Here is an 18632-nt window from a genome sequence, read left to right on the forward strand (position 1 = left end):
GGGGGGGGGGGGGGGTTCCTGGTTCCCACTGATCTGGTTCTTATGACCTATCCTGAGGATATGGGGCCGATTTTACATTATTCTATGGGGCCCTATGATATGTGAGTACAGCTCTTGCTTGGACTAGGTTAACCTTACACACTTCTGTAGAGTTATATTAGAAATCTTTGATATTTATTATAAACACGTGTACACTGAGCTTGGCACGGAATGGTAACTACTATAGGAAGGGCTGGTGGAACTACAAGACCAGATAACGGAGCGCACGGCAGCCCACAGCAACACGTTCCACCCACGCAAGGGAAAGTGAGTGACTAGAGACAGCCGCGTCACCGGGCGCATTAATCTCGCCGGACCTGTCAATCATCTCTGGCCCCGCCCCGTCGCTTTCCGTAGCCACTGGCCTATAGGCGCTTTATAGAACAGGCCGTCACTGCGTGGGGCGTGGCCACAGGGGTGTTTGCGGGACAACGTGGGAGTGACCGGTGTCAGGGGTGGGGGGAGGAATACCCTCAGAGGGAGGGGAGGTGACGCGGCTCAGACGGAGGGGGATGAAAAGTTAGAAGAGAATTGGAGGCAGAGTGAGGGAGAAGTGCGGGCAATGAGCGGCAGGTAGAGGCTGGCACAGGGCAGTGGCACGGACACTCACCGGACACGGACAGACTCCTCCGCGCCCTGCTGCCCACTCTTTCTAGCCTGCATCTTTTCCTACAGGGGGCTGCCATGTCCTCCATCCTGCCCTTCACTCCCCCAATTGTCAAGAGGCTGCTGGGCTGGAAGAAGGGAGAGCAGAATGGCCAGGAGGAGAAGTGGTGTGAGAAGGCGGTGAAGAGCCTGGTGAAGAAGCTGAAGAAGACTGGCCAGCTGGAGGAGCTGGAGAAGGCACTGGCCACCCAGAGCATCAGCACCAAGTGCATCACCATCCCCAGGTGAGGGCTGCCACCCAGCCATGCTGGCACAGCACTGCTTCTTAGTGTGCTTGGTACCCAGTGGCAGCACATGCCTATGTGACCACTGGGCCCAGAGGACCTTCTGCCCCCCAATGCTTATGGTGAAAACCCATGGGGGGCACAGAGCACTATGGCATCTTATTGGTAGGAATACACTCGTGTCCTATAGTACCTTCACATTGGGAACAGTCTCCCCTACTTCATATCATTTCTATCACCAAAAATAAAAAAAGTTCTGGAGCCGTCCTCCTCTCTAAAGTCATTCACGAATGTCTTATTGATATTTGGGTGACGACCAACATGGCTGCCATTAATATGACCCAGCCCCCGAGGTTCCCGGCTGACATGTCTGCCTAGCGATTCATTGCCTTCTACTATATTCTAGTGTAAGCGCGTCTATAAATTGTGAAAGGTGGATGACAACAACATGGCTGGTGTTAAGACTCCGCAGCGGCTGTCACCCAGCCCCCGAGACCTACTAGATCACAGCATAGTGAGGTCTAGAGGCTAGGTGACAACCCCTGGAGGTTCAGTGGCCATGTGGATTACTATGTACAGATGTCTACTCTCTCTGTATACACATATACCATGGATTCGGAAAGTCTTTAGACCCTTTCACTTTTTTACATTTTGTTATGTGACGACCTTGTGCTAAAATAAACAAAGAAGTTCAAGTTTTTCCCCATCATTCTGCCCTCAATCCCCCATAATGGAAAAGTGAAAACAGAATGTTAGAAATCTTTTCTAATTTATTGAAAAGGAAAAACTAAAAATCTTGCATTGACCTAAGTATTCAGACCCTTTACTCAGGACGTAGTAGAAGCACCTTTGGCAGTGATTCCAGCCTCCAGTCTTCTATGATGCCACAAGGTTTGCACACCTGGATTCGGAGATTTTCTGCCATTCTCTGCAGATCCTCACAAGCTCTGTCAGGTTGGATGGAGACCGTCGGTGGACAGCTATTATACAGTCTCTCCAGATGTTCGATTGGATTCAAGTCCAGGCTATGGCTGGGCCACTCAAGGACATTCACAGAGTTGTCCCCTAAGATTCTCCTGTGTTGTCTTGACTGTGTGCTGAGGGTCGTTGTCCTGTTGGAAGATGAACCTTTAGGCTGGGTTCACACTTGAGCGCATTTTATATGCGCGTTTAACGCGCGTTTTTTGCAATAGTAAACGCGCGTTTGACGCGCGTTTGTGTGATTGACTGCAGTGTCCTATGGCCACAAACGCGCGTCAAAACGCCCCAAAGAAGCTCAAGAACTTGTTTGAGCGTAGGGCGTTTTTCAGCGCGTTCAAACGCGCTGTAAAACGCTCAAGTGAGAACCAGGGCCATAGGGAAGCATTGGTTTTCATGTGTTGAGCGTTTTACAGCGCGTTTGAACGCGCTGTAAAACGCTCAAGTGTGAACCCAGCCTTAGCCCAGTCTGAGGTCCAGAGAACTCTGGATCAGGTTTTCAATAAGAATATCTCTGTACTGTGCTCCATTCAGCTTTCCCTCAGCCTTAACTAGTCTCCCTGTCCAAACTGCTGAAGAACACCCCTACAGTATGATGCTGCCACCACCATGCCTCAATGTAGGGATGGTATTGGGCAGGTGATGAGCGGTGCCTGGTTTCCTCCAGACATGATGCTTAGAATTGAGGCAAAAAGTGAAATATTTGTTTCATCACACCAGAGAATCTTGTTTCTCACAGTTTGAGTCATTTAGGTGCTTTTTTTTTATTTTTTATTTTTTATTTTTTTTTCAATCCCCAGGCAGCTTTCATGTGTTTTACTGAGGAGAGGCTTCTTTATGGCCCCTCTGCCATAAACCCAGATTGGAGGAATGCTGCACTGATGGTTTTTCCCAACTACACACGGGATCTTTGGAGCTCAGCCAGAGAGACCATTGGGTTCTTGGTCACTTCTCTAACCAAAGCCTTTTCCCCCAGTTACTTAGTTTGGAAGGGAGGGGGCAGTTTTAGGAAGAGTCCTGGTTGTTCCAGACTTCTTCCTTTTAAGAATTATAGAGGCCACTGTGCTCTTGGGAACTTTCAGTGCAGCAGAAATTTCTTTTGTTCCCTTCTCCAGATCTGTGCCACCACACAATCCTGTCTCTGAGCTCTACAGGCAGTTCTTTCCTCCTCATGGCTTGGTTTTTGCTCTGATATGCATTATCAGCTGTGAGACCTTATGTAGACAGGGCTGTGTCTTTCCAAATCATGTCCAATCAACTGACTTTACCGCATGTGGACTAAAGTCGGGGTGTAGAAACATCTCAAAGATCATTAAAGGGGTTCTGCACTTTGTTTTAACTGATGATCTATCCTCTGGATAGATAATCAGCTTCTGATAGGCGGGGGTCCGACACCCGGGACCCCCGGCGATCAGCTGTTTGAGAAGGCAGCCGCGCTCCAGTAGCGCCATGGCCTTCTCACAGTTCCATGTGAAATTTTTGTTTTTCCTTTCTAGTAAATTTGCAAACATTTCTAAAATCCTGTTTTCCCTTTCTCATTATGGGGTACTGAGTCCAGAAGGATGGGGAAAACTAGATTTTTTTTTAAAATTTATTTTAGCACAAGGCCGCAACATAACAAAATTTGAAAAAAATGAAAGGGTCTGACTTTCTGAATGCATTGTACATACTAGTGTGTCAAGAGGTTCCCAAGAAGTCGGTTCCCTTTTTTCTATATTTCTTAAAAGCATGGAGTGCGTAAAGGGGTTGTTAGATAACGTGGGGAGATAAAGTTTTTTACATAAGGGGCAGAATTAGTTAAAATGTTATTCGCCAATCCCTTGCCTTCGCCATTCCTGCGCTTACCAAGTCCCCACTGGTCTCTGCACACAGTAATGGGCCAGCATCTCCAGGCATTTCCCAGGTGTCACGTCAGCAAGTTTCATCTAGTATTGTGTGTGGTATGGCACCTCAGCTCAAATACTGTAAATTGGTCTGAGCTGCCATACCACACACAACCTGCTGACTGGCGTGGCGCTGTTTTGGTAGAAAGACTATTTATTTATTTATTTTCCTGGTTTGGGATAAATCTTTTAAAGGAGTTGTCTGAAGAGCGTATGCAATTTTTACATCCCCTACCTCTTCTAATGGACTGATGTGGTGCTCCGTCTCGAAGACAGCAGCCATGTCTTTATATTACTGTACAACCCCTTTTAAAGGGATCTTGTTCCTTTTGAGTGGATTGTACAGGCTGCAAATATTGATGACCCATCCTGAGGATCGGGCATCAATATCCATTCGTTGGAGGCCCGATCCTGCCGCCGTGACGCTACAAATGATGCTGTGTACAGGGCTAGCACCAGACAGCTCCACACACTGTGTAGTGGCCATGCCTGGGTACTGCAGCTGAGATCTTTTTCAAGTGAATAGGAGCTGAGCTGCAGTACGCTGGTGCTGGAAACTACAACATGTACCGAGCCTGCTGCTTTCAGCTCCGTACACTGTATAGTTTCCAGCAGCATGGGGGATGGCAGCATCGGACCCCACCGATCTGATATCCTGAGGATAGGTCCTCAGTATCTGTAGCCCAGACAACCCTGACAAATCTGGTCCCCAAGATCCAAGGAGGGAAGGAGGAGGTCTGTGCACGTGTGACATGTACATATAGATATATACATAAGCACGGACCTTGAAATCAGCATAAATGGTGCGACAGGGAGGATTGCGGGTGTTTTACAGCACATGGTGTTAGTGAGGTGCCAGATAATCTGTGGCCAGCGTGACCGAGCAGTTGAGTACCCCTCCATGTATGACTCTTCTGGATGCAGTGTCATGTCCGTGGTCATGCAGAAAGGTGTTGATCATTTGGACATTCTGCGGGTTTTTCTTCGGACGGCTCTAAGGCTTCGGTGTTACTGCCATCATACATTTACAAGTGGCATGTGGCCAAGGCGTCCGTGATCGCGCTTCCATCTCTCTGCGTGTTCTGTGTCAGAAAGGCACGTAATCTGCATGTTACCAAAGTGTCCCGGGCAAAGAGGGCATGTGAGCACATGTATGGGAACGGCAGGGGGGGCGGCCGAGCCCAGTGCTGAGAATAGCACAGTTGTAAAGCTGGATTTTAGCCATTCCTCACTGAAGGTATAATCCAATTGAAGGAATTTCTTGCCTCTAAATACACAAACCCCCCCAGTTGTTATGTCATCTGCTCATTTATCTAGGGCATAGATCCCAGCTGCCATCTGATCAGTAATGGGCAGGAAACGGGCGAATTTCCTGTGAGTGAAATACTCTTGTAGGACAAATATACCTGTGCAGAAAAAGTACACTTCCATCATCCACTGAGCATAGAAGGAACTCCGCATGATTGTATTGTGAAAGGGTATCCCTATGTCATGAAGGGATGGCCTATCGCTAGGATTTAGCATCCTATTATGATTGGGTGGGGGTCCGACCTCTGGGACCCATGCTAATCCTGGGGCAGCAGTGTGGTTCTGTCTCTGCTTTTCCTAGCACAGCAGCACTCCTGGTCCGCGGAAAGCCTCTGTCTGCATGTATTTTAATATATATATATATATAAAAAAAATCCAGCGGGAGCACTAACCAAGGAATGGGTGCAATGTCCACAAGGGCAACGGCAATGCCCCAATAATACAGCTTGAAGAAAATAGGACTGCACTCCAGATTAAAAGTGAAAATAGTGATCTTTATTCACCCATAGTATGGCAACCTTGCAAGGTTGCCATACTATGGGTGAATAAAGCTCACTATTTTCACTTTTAATCTGGAGTGCAGTCCTATTTTCTTCAAGATATATATATATTTGATTTTATTTTTTTCCAGTGGGTGGAGGGAGACGAGCAGCCACTATACACTTCTGATGACTGCTTATCTCCCTGCACAATGAGGGATCAGGTATGGTAAAATCCACCATGCTCCGTCTTCATTTACCCTGACATTAATCTAATATATACGGGCAAGTTTATCAGCGCCGTTTATGGGTATGTAGACAGAAAATTAAGATGTGGTAGAATTTAGAATACATACAAGACTAATATAACCTAGTAGAAAATGGGTTGCCACCTAGAAGGCCTCATTCACATGGCCATGGTGCCATCCATGCTTTTAGTTCTGGTGACAAGACCTGCCATTGATCCCAGACTTGTGGCCACAATACAGATATTAAGACATGGGGTTATGACCGTCTCGCTGAAGCCTAAAAGTTATCACTGATCCCAAGGCATGGTTTATGAGAGTTTACTTCACTGTTCATATCCACGTGGATGATCCACTGTGTGTGATCTTGTGGATCCCAGGTGGATCGGCAGCACTCCTAGTGGCCTACAGCTTCTCATGGTCTTTGCTGACAGTGAGATCTATCCTGTCCATGGTAGAGCTTATACATAAACTGAAGGACTGATGAGAGAACTGCATGCGTTGCACCTCCAGGGTTCGTAGCTCGTCTTGTACTTGGTAATGGTAATTGGTAATGCTTCCCACTGAATGTCTATACGGTGGGATATGTCGCAGCCTTCTTGCAGTGGGATCTATGCCTCCAATATAGGGCCAAAATGTCGCCTGATCTGAAGCTTCTTGTTGAGAATCAGTTGTTCATCCATGTAACCTATGGGACTAATGAGCGAGTAAATCGAGCTTCACTTGCCACGTTGCGTTACCCATCAGTGCAGCCACGTGTTTTGCTAGAAATTCAAGCATGGCTGCAGATCACGACAAAGCTTTAGTCGATGGCAGTTTTGGTGCAACCCTAGTAGAGAAAAGGTGGACAAGGCAGATGTGCAAAGTATCCCATTCACTTCCATCATAGAGCAACGTAGAGGAGATCTGTCACCACGACTGCGGACCAGTATCTACAATAATACATAAGTAGTACTGCAGATAGGGAGTCCAGACTGCTACTTTTTTATTTTCTTACGGCGCTCTGTTGCCCCACTGTCAGCGTTTACATCTGCACTGAGATACATTGTAAGGACTTCTGTGCTTGCGCTCAGGAGTCCTCTCCGTTATATTAGCGCAACACTACAGTCCAGGTTATGGATTTCAGTGCAGCTCTGACAGAGGGGGGAAAGCTGGGCAGGTGGAACATAAAACATGGCGATCTGGACTCGTTATGTGCAGTGCTATGCTTGTACTACTGCTGATGGTAGTCCAGAATCATGGCAACACATTCCCTTTAGGCCTCATGCACACGACCGTTGTGTGTTTTGCGGTCCGCAAATTGCGGATCCGCAAAACAGTGATGGTGTCCGTGTGGGTTCCGCACGGCACGGACAGCCATTGATATAACTGCCTATTCTTGTCCGCAAAACGGACAAGAATAGGACAGGTTATATTTTTTTTGCAGACCATGGAACGAAGCAACTTCAATAGTCAATGGGGCCGCAAAAGATGCGGACAGCACTCAGTGTGCTGTCCGCATCTTTTGCGGCCCCTTTGACTATTGAAGTGAATGGGTCCGCATCCAAGCCGCAAAAACTGTGGCTCGGGTGCGGACCAAAACAATGGTCGTGTGCATGAGGCCTTAGGCTACATGCACACAAACGTATTTTGTTTCCGTGTCCGTTCGTTTTTTTTTTTGCGGTAAGGATGCGGACCCATTCATTTCAATAGGTCCGCAAAAAAATGCTGCCCGCATCAGTATGTCCGTTCCGTAGCCCCGCAAAAAAAATAGAACATGTCCTATTCTTGTCCGTTTTAGGCATTGTTACAATGGATCCACAAAAAAATACGGATTGCATCTGAATGTCATCTATTTCAATTTATTTCATTTTTTTGCGGACCAAAAAACACATACGGTTGCGTGCATGTAACCTTAAGATGTAAAATGTTGCAGGATCACATAAGTCACATCAGCCTGTGACATTGTGTTTCTGTCCTATACATAAACCAGAAATTGCTAAATAAAAGGGAATTCAATCTGATGCTCACCTGTCCCGACATGTAACCTGCCAGTCTAGTGGTGATGCCCAGGCATCTCCTATCTGTATGAATATGTAGAAGTCTGTCATGGAAAGGGAAAACTTGTGCTGTTGTTTGTTCCCATGTGCGACCTGCTGTACATATGTTGGCACTGCTCCCCATGCACATGCTGCACCTTTGGCACTGGCTGTGATGATCTGTTTACTCGCCGCTCATTCTCAAGCATATCGGATATTGTAGTTCACGCGCTCTGTCGCAGTCTCATGCAGAGCACATTCCTGGGTTTGTTTACACACACCGGTCGTGTGGAGCTAGCGGTGAATGGCAGGGTGCGGCTGCGCTGATAGCCACAGGTGTGAACCGTGCCCAGATGTGGTAACTTATTGCCTAGGAAGACGTCAAATCGTGACTCATCCTGGACAAGCCTTCCCTGCCAAAGTGTATTGATAAGCGTCTCCCCTGCTCCTGACTGCGCCCTGTTACTGGAATATCTGATCGGTACAATCTCATAAATCCTGAATCTACTGGATCCCTTTAGATTATTGAGAAATGGAAGCGTTCAGTGATACTTTCAGTTGGAAGGAACTTTGAGAACTGAGATATTCTTGAATATTGATAGTTAAAATGCTGTCTTTAGTTGCCTATCTTTCCCATAGTCTTTATTTCTTAAAAGGTTATTTAAAAAAATATCATAACTCCCTTTGAAAACCGCCTCGCTGATCCCATTCAGATTTTTCCCAGGTGCCCAATGGCCTCTACTTCCTGGCCCCTCTTGAGTCACAAGGAATTCACAGGTCACAGTGGTGATTGGCTGAATAGTCATTTTCTATATGTCTAGCGGCCCTCCAGCTGTTGCAAAACTACAACTCCCAGCATGCCTGAACAGCTTACAGCTATCGGCCTACAGCAGGGCATGGTGGGAGTTGTCGTTTTACAACAGCTGGAGGGCCGCAGGTTGAGCATCCCAGGTTCCAGAGCGGATCCTTTTTTTGCTTGCACACTATAGGAAAAGGCAATGGCCTCTCTGGTGGGCGGGAGTGTGCATAGGCTGGCACCTTTTCCTATAGGCTGTAAGCACAGTCACTGCTGATGGATTGCAGGGTGGTTGTAACCATGGAAACAAGCAGTGTATAATGTGATGGAAAAATGAATCAAGCCAGCAAAGGAGGCAATATGGACAATCACAATACATTAGTAAGTGCCTTGTATTAACTTTCTCTACATAATAAGTGCCTCTTGCTGAAGTGAGACAACCCCTTTAATTGTAAAATAGTGTGTGTAATATGCACAGTGCAGTGAGATGTATGTGCCTGGATGCTGCTGAAGCTGGCTTGTAATAATGTATCCCGGTCTGAGAGATGGAAATGAAGTCATGAGGGGCGCACTTTATATAAAAGGTGGTTCTTCTGGAATGGCTGCCAGCATTCTGTCCTAGAATGTGAGCAGGACTGGTTGCCACCGGTCGCAGAGCTGCCTAGGGGGGTGATGTGTTGGGACCTCAACGCACACTACACTGCTCTTCCATAGATATTGATATGATCCTGCTTACAATATGCCATCATGGCTGAGCAGCCCAACAGCAACGCTCACCAATGTGTAGTACATGCAAGTTGCAGAGCACAGTGTGTAGTGAGGCCCCGTCCCCTCACCCCCTACACAGCTCTGCAGGTGGACGCAACCAGTCCTGCTCGCATTCTAAAACAGGTTGCTGGTGGCCATGTTAAATCTTTCACAGAGAACCCCTTTAACTTCTCGAGTAGTTAAAGAGGACCTTTCATGGGTTTGTAGTAAGTGAGATAAATATCTGTACCTGCGGGGTACCCCCCGCTGTGCTGCCACCCTGCCTGTTTTTTTAAAATAGCTCTCCTGTGGCCCGTTATGGCCCCCAGCAAATTTCGCTCTCCGTATGCTAATACTGAGCTTAGGAGCAATGGGGAGGAGACTGAGTCTTTCTCCGTGGGCGTCTCCTTCTCCCTGGCTGTAGCGCTGTCCAATCGCAGCGCAGAGTGTCACAGCCAGGGAGAAGGAGACGCCCACGGAGAAAGACTCAGTCTCCTCCCCATTGCTCCGATGCTCAGTATTAGCATACTAAGTGCGAAATTTGCGGGGGGCCATAACGGGGCGCAGGAGCGCTATTTAAAAAAAACAGGCAGCGTGGCAGCACAGCGGGGGGTACCGCGCAGGTACAGATATTTATCTCACTTACTACAAAGTACAAACCCATGAAAGGTCCTCTTTTTAATATACAGTGCATGCTATTTTCTAACTTCTCCTTTATGGACAGTTTCGGAAGGGACATATTTGGAAACCTATTACCGTTGACATTAATGGCAAGGTGGCATTTTAAGGGCCTAAAATGTGATGACAGTGTCCCTTTAGATAAAGTTCATATGAGCGCATCATTGTGGACTATGGATAGATTGTGGGGGTCATTTATCAAGCTGAAATGCGCTTAAATAAGCGTATTTCAAGCGCAGATTGCAGTGCAATGGGTAGTTGCGCCGCAATCTGCGTCTTGTCCCCGCTCACTCTAGGTCTAAATAAGTGGGTGTGGCGGGGAAGGGGACAGGCTGGCAGAACCGTCTCATTTACCATGTTCTATGCCTGTTTCAGGTGTAGAAAAAGGTCTAAATGTAAGACAGTTCAGAAGCTTCTGGATACGCTGAAGTTATGTAGAGGCCGACACTTCATAACTTTGGAAATCCACCGCCAGCGATGGGGCTTTATTAAAGGGGTTGTTTCATCATGGACAATGGGGGCATATTGCTAGGGTATGCCCCCATTGTCTTATAGGCGAGGGTCTCTATATCGAGAATGGAGCCCCTCAAGGTGGTGGCTGGAGGACTCCGGTCAGGCCACCACCAAGCTGGCTTCCTAGCGATATGCCCCCATTGTCCATGATGAGACAACCCCTTTAAGACCGGCGTCTTAATTGCCGGTCTTAATGAATGTGCCTCTGTGTGCTTGGAATTATGCATTGTAGTAATAATTGATATAGTAAGTACTATAATGTTTGCGGTAAGCAAAATAAGAGCTACTTCCACAGAGGGTGACTGAATATTGAGCAGGATAGCCAGGTGCCGAGGAACAGATGGGGACTGACCTGCTACGTACTGAGGCTGAACGCTGCATATAGAAGTCCTGACCTCCTCAAAAATAGGACGGAGCAGAGGCAACAACCTGAGGGTGAACACGGCTCACTGTGCCCATATTTGTGTTGTCTGGAAGCTACACCCGTATTACACCTCTCCATCCAAGGTGGGCTGGACAGCAGGAGAAATGCTAGGCCAAGTACGATATTTGGCAAGTTATGGCAATAATGAGATATATTACAGTGTCTAGGAAGGAAAGCAAAAAAAAAGCCATATGATATTTAAAGAGTATCCTTATTAACAGCAAGTCTTATCCCCCATAACAATTACATGTCTCTTTCCTGACCTATCACCCCTTTTACCCAGTGTCCAGATATATACAGTATTATGCAGTGCAGTGGAATCGTACCTGCTTGTCATTGGGAGCTGCCATTTAACAGGGCCAGAAACTCCCATCCCCAACACAGTAATCCATAGCGCCCCCTTGACCGGGCTGTGCATTACTTTACCTTCCTGCATGCTCCAGAACCACTGCACCCAGCAGTTATTTAGGCCTCTTGCACACGACCGTATGGCTTTTTCAGTATTTTGCGGTCCGCGGAATGGAACAGCTGGCCCCTGGTAGAACAGTACTATCCTTGTACGTTATGCGGACAATAATAGGGCATGTTCTATCCTTGAACGGAAAAGCATACAGAGTACATTCCGTTTTTATTTTTTTTGCGGACCCATTGAAATGAATGGTTCCGTATTTGGACTGTATACGGAACGCAAAAAAAAAGGAATGTAAACTGAAAAAAGAAACGTTCGTGTGCAAGAGGCCTTAAAGGGAGTCAGGAACTTTACATGTCTCAAACTGCTCACACCACACTGCGGGACACGTATGCAGAAAACAAATGGTACCTTTTTTAGGCTTTTATGCATCTGTAAAGCTCCAAAAAGAGCTTTGATGGGATATGCAAATGAGGATTGCAAGTGCCCAGGGGTGGTGGCTATCATTGCAAGTGCCCAGGGGTGGTGGCTATCATTGCAAGTGCCCAGGGGTGGTGGCTATCATTGCAAGTGCCCAGGGGTGGTGGCTATCATTGCAAGTGCCCAGGGGTGGTGGCTATCATTGCAAGTGCCCAGGGGACCCCAGTGTTACTGGTCGACATCTCCTGCCTTGTTTAGCTTTTAGCCAGCCCAGTGTCACATCACCACTGAGCCCAGGCATGTGCTGTGCAGTACCCACTATGGGCAGCGGCATGCATGAACGGACTGCACATGCACTGCTTTTCACACTAGTAAGTGGTGCATGAGCACTCTATCGATGCCGCTGGGCACATGCTGTGATAGCCACCGCCCCTGGGCACTTGCAATCCTCATTTACGTATACCAATAAATCTTTTTTGGAGCTTTAAAGACACAGAAAAGCCTAAGAAAGTAGCTTTTGTTTTCTGCCTATGTGTCCCGCAGTGCGGTGTGAGCAGTTTGAGACATGTAAAGTTTCTGACAGACTCCCTTTAAGGGCTCATGCACACGACCGTTGTTGTTTTGTGGTCCGTTTTTCACGGATCCGTTGCTCCGTCCTCTTCCGTTCCGTTATTCCACAAAACATATCCGTATGGTTTCCGTATGCGATCCGTTTTTTGCTGATCGGAAACTGAAACAGTAACTTATTAATCACCAAACACATGAGCAATATGGGCTGGGAATAGCATTTCTACAGTATGGATCCACAAAATACGGATGACCAACGGATGTGTTCCGTGTGCGTTCCATATTTTTTGCGGACCCATTGACTTGAATGGCGCCTCGGACCGTGATTTGCGGACAATAATAGGACCTGCACTACTTTTTTGCAGAACGGAAATATGGAAACAGAATGCATACGGAGTACCTTCCGTTGGTTTTGTGGACCCATTGAAGTGAATGGTTCCGCATACAGTCTGCAAAAAGAACGGCAGCGGAAAGAAAATAAGTTTGTGTGCATGAGCCCTAAAAGAGATGTTCAGCAGTAGAAAAACGTGGCTGCTTTCTTCCACAAATGCCCGCACAGCCCACGGACATTCCTGATGCTATTTCTGGCCAAAAGCAGCCATGTTTTTGAAAGCTTGGACCGTCCTTTTAAATATGAGCCCAATGCGTGGCTTTTATAACCCCCCCTCCTGTGTCCAGATTGCGTTAGCCCCCGCAGGGTGCCTGGGATGGCTGGCATTTGTAAGAGTCGCTGACTAGCTCTTGCCGGGGCTACTGACTTTACCAGATTTGAAGTACTGCAGTCCTGGAAATGAGTATGGTGGTAGCTGTAAATAGCCCGGCCCTACCTGTACACGTGGGTAATCACATCTATTGTGTGAAATAAGTGTTAAAAAAAAAAAAAAGGTCCTGTAATAAAACAGCAAGGCGTTAGGGCATTCTTTGGCCAGGCTCCCCAGGTGCTAACTATAGGAACTTTCTCTAGCGGTAATTGTATTAATGTCACCCACATAATAGCTGGGTCTGCCTGCATCTCTTCTCACCAGCGAGCGGGGATCAGCTGCATAGATTTCTCTGCCTCCTGAGGATTTGGCATAACAAGTCGGAGGGCTGTACTTTTCAATGTTTAAATTCAGCATAATTGCAGTCTTGTTAAACCCCCCATCCTGTTGTATCAGGTTGCAATATAAGAGCCCCGTTTCAATTAATGATAACCATCTGTACATGTGGATTTCTGTATATGCAGATGTTATTCTCACTACGAAACCTTCACAGTGCAGAGGGGGCGAGGAGCAGCCGGCTAGATGTGTTCCCTTTTATTGCCTCCCGCAGCTGCACTTCTACGCTCAGGAACCAAATTTTCAACTCTAAATGTAGAATTGCGAGCGCAAATGTGGAGGCTTTTTGCAAATGAAAACAATAGAGTTTTTCATTTAATGATCATCAGTTCCCGTGCAAAGGGTTAATGGGGCAGCGTTTAGATGTAAATGTACAGATGGGTTTTGGTTTGGTTCCAGAATTGCAAATAAAAACCGTTCTCTGCCAGAGAGGAAGTAACCTGCTTGCTGAATTCAGTCTAGGGTTAACACTGGGTTCAATCCCTTGGCCCTTCAGAAAATGAGGTTATCTCGGTGAAGTTAGATGGTAAGCTCTGTGAGAAAATAACCCAGGGATGTATCCTTTAGTGCACATGCACACAGCCGTATCATGGCTCTGTACAACCTTTTAAAGGGAGTCTGTCACCTCCAAGATCAGTTTAAAGGGGTATTCCAGTTCTTTCAATTTATCCCCTATCCAGAGGCTAAGGCAGTGATGGCGAACCTTTCACAGACCGAGTGCCCAAACTGCAACCCAAAACCCACTTATTTATCGCAAAGTGCCAACACGGCAATGTAACCTGAGTACTACAGTCCAATATTGTATATCTTACATGTACTTTATCATTTAGCTATAATAGCCTGCCTACATTCAGTGCTCTGCCTGTGTCGGTCATAGTGCGCCCTGCGCTGATGAATGGCAGGAAAAGTCTAAGGCATGTTGGTGCACCATAGACTTTTTACAGGGTGGGGGTGCCCACAGAGAGGGCTCTGTGTGCCGTCTCTGGCACCTGCGCCATAGGTTCGCCACCACTGGGCTAGGGGATCACGAGGACGGGGGCACCGTACCCCCTACATCCCCCTGAAATGAGCGAAGCTACCAGCTGCTCCATTAGTTTCAATGGGAATTTTGGAGATAGCAGAGTACAGCGCTTAAAGGGTTTGTCTGGGTTCAGGGCTGAACCCGGATATCTCCTCATCTGTATTAATTTAGTATGTGAGGAGCGTCGGAGCATTTCCTTGCTCCAATGCTCCCCTATGCCTGGCTGCATTGCGCAGCGGGAACCAAAGTTTGTTGTGAGCCGGTGACATACCTGGCTTCACAACATAATGCTAGGTGGAGGCTTCTGCCTAGCAGTGAGCCCGGTGATGTCACTGACACAGACGTGCGGTGTATAGGGCTGCCCTAGGCTCTTTTGGAGGCGGGTACTATGCTACTTTGCGGTCTCCCTTAAAGGGGTTCTCTGGGAATTAAGAGAAAGAAAATGCGTAAATATTACTTTATTATAAATATATTCCCAAATACCTTTCAATAGTTATAATGGCTCGTTTTGTCTAGAGAGCAATGATTAGGAGAAACAAAATGGCCGCTGTCCTATTAGTTCACACAAAACCTGTCCTAATCACACAGGAGGACAAGTTACTTAAGAACACTGAGGTAAAGAGCTGCCTCATCCTCTTCTATGCTTGTCAGGGATTATGATCCTGAATGCGGTTTAATATGATATTTAGCTGAATCTATGTGGGAATGGAGTTCATGAGGAGACATGAAGTACAGGGAGAATGGACAGGACAGACTGGGGTAATGGAGACTGCATACAAGTGCTGCTGCTCATTAGCCACATCTCCTCATGAACTCAATTCCAACAGAGAATCAGCTAAAGATCTTATCAGCCGTATTCAGCATCATAATCCCTGACAGTCAGAGCAGAGGAGGATGAGGCAGCTGTTTACCTCAGTGTTGTGAAGTAACTTGTCCTCCTGTGTGATTAGGACATGTTTTGTGTGTACTAATAGGACAGTGTCCATTTTATTTCTCCTAATGATTGCTCCCCAGACAAAACGAGCCATTATAACTAACTAATGTAAGGTATTTGGTAATATTTAAGTATTTTCATTTTCTTAATTCCCGGAGAACCCCTTTTAACTGTGCCCATAGAAATGAATGGAGCAGCCATGCTTATGTGCGACCAGCCACTCCGCTAATTTCAGGGAATGGGGGCTGCAGGGGGTATAAAAAAAAAAAATAGAACATGTCCTATACTTGTCTGCATATAAAACACTGTGGGACCTGCGGAAGGGAAAATGTGAGATGCACAAGGCCGGTATCTGTTTTGGGTTTCCACGATTTGCAGATGGCAGAAACAGATACGGTCATGTGCATGAGGCCTAAGAGTAAGCATTCCGCCATGTGCGGTAGATACCTCCAGCAGATCTACTCCGCTGACCACTGAAGAGGAGGTTGTTCTCTTCTTGAACGCCTAAATGCTGTTGTAGTGGGTCAGTCCTATTGTGTCCATGCCTTATCTCAGGTTTCTCCAGTTTTGATGATCTGTGAATTGTATTCACATCTGGCCCCATAGGGGGCCATTATATATATATATCACATACGTGTGGCCAGCCATAAGCTTTATTTTATTAAAGGGGTTATCCCAAGTAGAGATGAGCGAAGCGAGCTTCGGATGCTACATCCTAAGCCGCTTTGCTAAAAAATTAGTTATAACGCTGTACAGAGATCCTTCTCCGTACAGCATTAGAATGTACTGCCTCCGATGAGGCGAAGTCCGTTATTCACAAAGTTCTGCGAGACATCGGTAAATGATTATTACAGTGAAAAAACACTCCAAAACATGGAACCAAACTCTGCTTTGGTTCCGGGTGGTACCTTGGAACCGAAGCCAAGTTCAGTTCCAAGGTTTTTCACTGTAATAATCAATTACTTCACCTCATCGGAGGCGGTACATTCTAATGCTGTACGGAGAAGGATCTCCGTACAGCATTATAACAAATTTTTTTGCAAAGTGACTTCGGATGTAGCATCCAAAGTCGCTTCGCTCATCTCTAATCCCAAGAATTAAAAAATATCTGGAGTAGTAGTGCACACATCTTTAACACTATTATTTTATCTGTATCAGTGCAAAAAAAACTCTGCTCTCCAGTTTAATTTCCCCCCTTTTAGCTGCTTTACTCCCCTCTCTCCTGCTTTGGTCTTTTCAGTTTCTGTGGGAGGGCAGCAGCTCATCACATATGACCGTCCAGCACCTGCATCTCCCAGGAGTGTAGTGCAGTCAGCCCTTTTTGTCTTTTGCATAGAAAATGGACCCTCACACACAGCCCTAACGTTCCTACTGATAAATAGCGCTATGATAGGCAGTACCCCCCCCCCCCCCCCCCCCCCCCCAATCTCTTTCTCCACTGTCTAGAGAAAGAGCTATAGGTATATATATATTACTATGACTTAAGTAGAGATAAATGAATGAAAGGTGTCTGGGCCATTTCACTATAAGATTAGTATGCCAGCACTGAGAAGGGGAAGCTTCAGAGCACGTCAGTCCACCACTGAATGAAGCAGAAGGTGGACCAGAAGGATAGACAGCAGGGGGAGCTACCAGAGAGGTAAATATATGTAGAAGCAAAAAAAATATTCTTTGTTGCATGTATATTGCAATAATACTTCATTTAAGGCTCTATTCATTGCACAATGTTCAAAGGATAACCCTTAAAGGGGTATTCCCATCACATACAATGGGGGCCTATCACTAGGATGGATTACATTGTCGTAACCATGGAAACGAGCAATGTACAGTGTGTTGGAAAAATGAATCAAGCCATCAAAGGAAACCATATGGATAATCACAATACATTAGTAAGTGGCTTGTAGTAACTTTCTCTACATGGTAAATGCCACTTGCTGAAGTGAGACAACCCCTTTAATGCCCTTTCACACACAAATTTGCTCTGGTGTTTTTTGTTCACCCCAAAAAAAACCACCTAATTAACAAAATGCCACTAGGCAAAAAAAGCGTGTCCTGTGTTTTGTATTTCTCATAGACCTTCAGCTAATAACCGGAACTGGCGTTTTCTCCTGCAAAGAGAAAAAACACATCAGAACCTGCAGGTGGGAAAAAAAACCTCAGCATTAAAACGCCACTAAAAACTTTCCCTTTTTTTCCCTTTACATCTGACTGACTGCTGTGATACGGGCACTGACCGTGGGGCAGCCGCATGCGGATCGCGGACCCATTCACTTGAATAGAGTCCGCAATCCATCTGTTCTGCAAAAAGATAGAACAAGTTCTATATTTTTGTGGAACGGAACACCACGGAAGCACTCCGTAGTGCTTCCGTTCCGTACCGCATCTCCGGATTTGCGGACCCATTCAAGTGAATAGGTCCGCATCCATGATGCGGAATGCACACGGCCGGTGCCCTGTGTATTGCTGAACTGCCGTATACGGCCCCCAATACGGCCACCGGGGCACTACGGCCTTGTGAAAGAGGCCTTTGGCGTAAATAGCAGAGAAGAACTACACCAGCCAGAGGCTGGAGTAGTTTTTACGCCAGGCGCAAGGACCGCCACCGATGCGCGTAATTTATGACAAGGCGCACGCCTCGTCATAAAGTAAATAAATCTAAAGACAGCGCAGCGGGGAAACTAAGACCAGCGTAAAAAAGCTGGTCCTAGTAAATTTGCCCCTTGACCAATTAGGCTACTTTCACACTTGCGTTGTTCTTTTCCGGCATAGAGTTCCGTCACAGGGGCTCTATACCGGAAAAGAACTGATCAGGTATGTCCCCATGCATTCTGAATGGAGAGTAATCCGTTCAGTTTGCATCAGGATGTCTTCAGTTCAGTCGTTTTGACTGATCAGGCAAAAGAGAAAACCGTAGCATGCTACGGTTTTATCTCCGGCTAAAAAAACTGAAGACTTGCCTGAATGCCGGATCAGGCATTTTTTCCCATAGGAATGTATTAGTGCCGGATCCGGCATTCAGAATACCGGAATGCCGGATCCGTCCTTCCGGTATGCGCATGCGCAGACTGAAAAAAAGGTGAAAAAATAAATGCCGGATCCGTTTTTGCCGGATGACACCGGAAAGACGGATCCGGCATTTCAATGCATTTTTTCGACTGATCAGGCATTTTTAAGACTGATCAGGAT

At 46.6% G+C, this 18632-nt stretch overlaps 1 protein-coding gene across 1 annotated transcript in view; it reads left to right on the forward strand.

Moving 5' to 3' along the window:
* Positions 1 to 515: 515 nt before the first annotated feature.
* The window catches only part of SMAD3 (SMAD family member 3), a 111561-nt gene continuing 93444 nt past the window's right edge, over positions 516 to 18632 (forward strand). Inside the window, exon 1 of the mRNA XM_040414303.1 lies at positions 516 to 929. Within this exon, the coding sequence (XP_040270237.1) occupies positions 724 to 929 (206 nt within the window). The 5' untranslated portion in view covers positions 516 to 723. The remainder of the gene's footprint in view (positions 930 to 18632) is intronic.

Source organism: Bufo bufo, chromosome 1 (genome assembly GCF_905171765.1).
Source record: "Bufo bufo chromosome 1, aBufBuf1.1, whole genome shotgun sequence".
In the NCBI taxonomy this organism is placed as follows: Eukaryota; Metazoa; Chordata; class Amphibia; order Anura; family Bufonidae; genus Bufo; species Bufo bufo.